Source organism: Mesitornis unicolor, unplaced genomic scaffold, assembly GCF_000695765.1.
Source record: "Mesitornis unicolor isolate BGI_N332 unplaced genomic scaffold, ASM69576v1 scaffold10423, whole genome shotgun sequence".
Taxonomy (NCBI): domain Eukaryota; kingdom Metazoa; phylum Chordata; class Aves; order Mesitornithiformes; family Mesitornithidae; genus Mesitornis; species Mesitornis unicolor.
In genome coordinates this window covers 1-2,461 of record NW_010174002.1, presented here as the reverse complement: position 1 = coordinate 2,461, position 2,461 = coordinate 1, and the positions used below count along the sequence as shown (strand labels likewise).

At 45.6% G+C, this 2,461-nt stretch overlaps 1 protein-coding gene across 1 annotated transcript in view; it reads left to right on the top strand.

Annotated features, from left to right (window-relative positions):
• ANAPC5 (anaphase promoting complex subunit 5) overlaps positions 1 to 757 on the top strand; it is a 13,003-nt gene extending 12,246 nt beyond the window's left edge. Inside the window, exons 15-16 of the mRNA XM_010180903.1 lie at positions 1 to 149; positions 543 to 757. The exon at positions 1 to 149 is cut by the window's left edge and continues 44 nt beyond it. Of these exons, the coding sequence (XP_010179205.1) occupies positions 1 to 149; positions 543 to 757 (364 nt within the window). The remainder of the gene's footprint in view (positions 150 to 542) is intronic.
• The last annotated feature ends 1,704 nt before the right edge of the window (positions 758 to 2,461 follow it).

Sequence of the window (2,461 nt, the reverse complement as noted above, 5' to 3'; positions counted from 1 at the left end):
TCCTGAACAAGCCCTGAACATTCTGCACATGGCAATAGAACCTGTCCTGGCCCACGGAGCTGTCCTGGACAAAGGCTGTGCCATGTTCTTGGTGGCCAAATGTCAGGTGGCTTCTGCAGCTTCCTACACTCCACAGAAGAAGATTGAAGGTAGCGTGAAGAGTAATTCTGCGCACTGAAACGGTGCTTAGAAGTCCAGAAGTGCAAACCAGTGTATATATTGCTACATGACTGCTGTTAAAAACGTTTAAATGATACAGCAGTGTGTGTTACTTTGTTACCAGAGAGCAAAATTCATTTAGAATCAGTTATTCAACAGATGCAGTGTTTATCATGGAATCTTGTTTATCTGCATACTTGCACACCCGTATTTTACAGCAAAGGCTGAATAACAGAAACTAGCTGAGAGACCACGTTGCTAAGACACAAAGTGTTTGGAAAAGCTGAGGAATTCATGATTGGGCTCCTTAGTATTGAGCTGTATTGCTTGGAGTTGTTACTGTGCTATTCTCTTAAATGTGCCCGTCCCTCTTTTTTCCACAGCTTTGGAATCTGCTATCCTGAATCTAAACGAAGCCAAGAGTTACTTTGCCAAAGTGGATTGCAAGGAGCAGCTCCGGGATGTTCTCTACTTTCAGGCGCGGCTGTTCCACACCCTAGGCAAGACCCAGGAAAGGAACAAATGTGCCATGTTGTTCCGCCAGCTGCACCAGGAGCTGCCAGCACACGGCGTCCCCTTAATCAATGCCTTCAAGTGATGCCTTTAAAGATGAAGTTTGTTTGCTTTCCTGTTATGTGGGGTTTTGTTGTTGTTGGTTTTTTTTTACAAACATCTTTTTGTTATATTCAGTCATCTGTTTTTCAGAATAACTGTCAATAAATCGTGGTCTTCTATTGAAGTAACTTGTGTTTTGTTTGTAATGACTTAAGGGAAAACATAGGTTTCCACCCATTTCACTTTTATTCTGTACTCAAGAATAAGTTGAATTGGGGGAAAAAAGGAAAAGGCTCTGTTGACTGCATTATAAACACGCTGGGGAGAGTAGCACAGTCACGATGAAATAATATCTGTTCTTAGAAATGACATTTTCAGAATCAATGCTGGCTTTATGAACACTGGGGTACAAAAAATAGTGGAAAACGTAGGCGAAGCTCCTTTGTGCTCATTTTAAGTGGTATAGAATAAGGAGTCACATTTAAAACATGTCCTTGCATTTAACCTGTCTACAGTTGCTGTTTACTCTGTAGAAACAGATGGTGCTGGCAGAAGGGGAAAAAGCCAGGATCCATTTGGAAAGGTCTAATGGTGCAAAGTCCCGGCATTGTTGTTACGTGTGTGTGACCAGCAGCTGAGAAAAGTAAAGAGCGCAGAACAACAGCCCCAGCGCAGCTGAGATGTTCTGACTGTTTGTGTTGTCCCATAGGTGCTGCGTATCATTTACCTGCTCTGGGTGTATGGGTGAATAAATGAAGATTGGATCCTCATTGCAGAAGAAAATTTCATTCCAGATGTACCATGGGATTTCACGGCAGACAGGACTGCACTTTTGTGAATGTGAACCTTTCATGGGTGAACCTTGGGGCTGGGGCTGCCAGAGCATCATTAGTGTCAGCACTTGGAGCCACCCTGCCAGGACGCACTGGATTGAGCTGTGGCAGTGTTAGCAACAAGAAATAAACTTGGCTCCTGCCAGGTATGGCAGGAAGAGAGAAGCTCTAAGACATGGTTGAAAAATCAAGGTAGTCCAGTGCTAGTTGATGGTTCTGGTTAATTAGTGTTACAGCACGGCTGCTGGCAGATCATCAGTCCCTAACTAAAACAGCGGCTGTACTTCTAATGGTGAAAAGTAACCCAGGTTCCCACCTGGGCTTCACAGGAGCACTGGTTTTGGTGGCTTGCCCCCTCTCAGCTATGTTACCAGACCTCCATTACTCAGCACTGAGGAGTTCAATCCGTAAAACATCTGGAGCACCTACTGTTTTACAGAGTGGCTTTCAAGTTCCTGGCCAAAATAGTAGTGTTTATCCATAAAGCTGGTGTGGATGCATGGCTCTACTGTGATGTCAAAGCGGTGCCCAAAAATGGGTCTCAAAGCAAAACGAGGAGGAGCGTTTGCCCCAGCCATGGCATTCGCATCTGCTCAAGGTTGAAGCTGTTGCTGTGAGAAAAGAAGAGTTCATCGGGAAACTGCAGGTGAGCTCAGCACAAAAATGGCGCTTGACATGGGAAACCAAGTAATTAGCTTGGCCAAAGCAAGGGAGATGTTTACAAAGGGCTGGTGCCAGCTGAGGACTTAAAGGCCTTCGTCCCACTGCTGCAGAGCTGGAACCAGAGCAGGAGCTGTGCTAGTGGTGGCAGTGGCCGCTGAGCCATTTCCAATCCGGTTTCTAAAACCCCCCTTTGAGTGATGACTTCAGAAGCGTTGGGCTTAGGGAAGGTCCAGGGGCGCTGCTGCAGACCC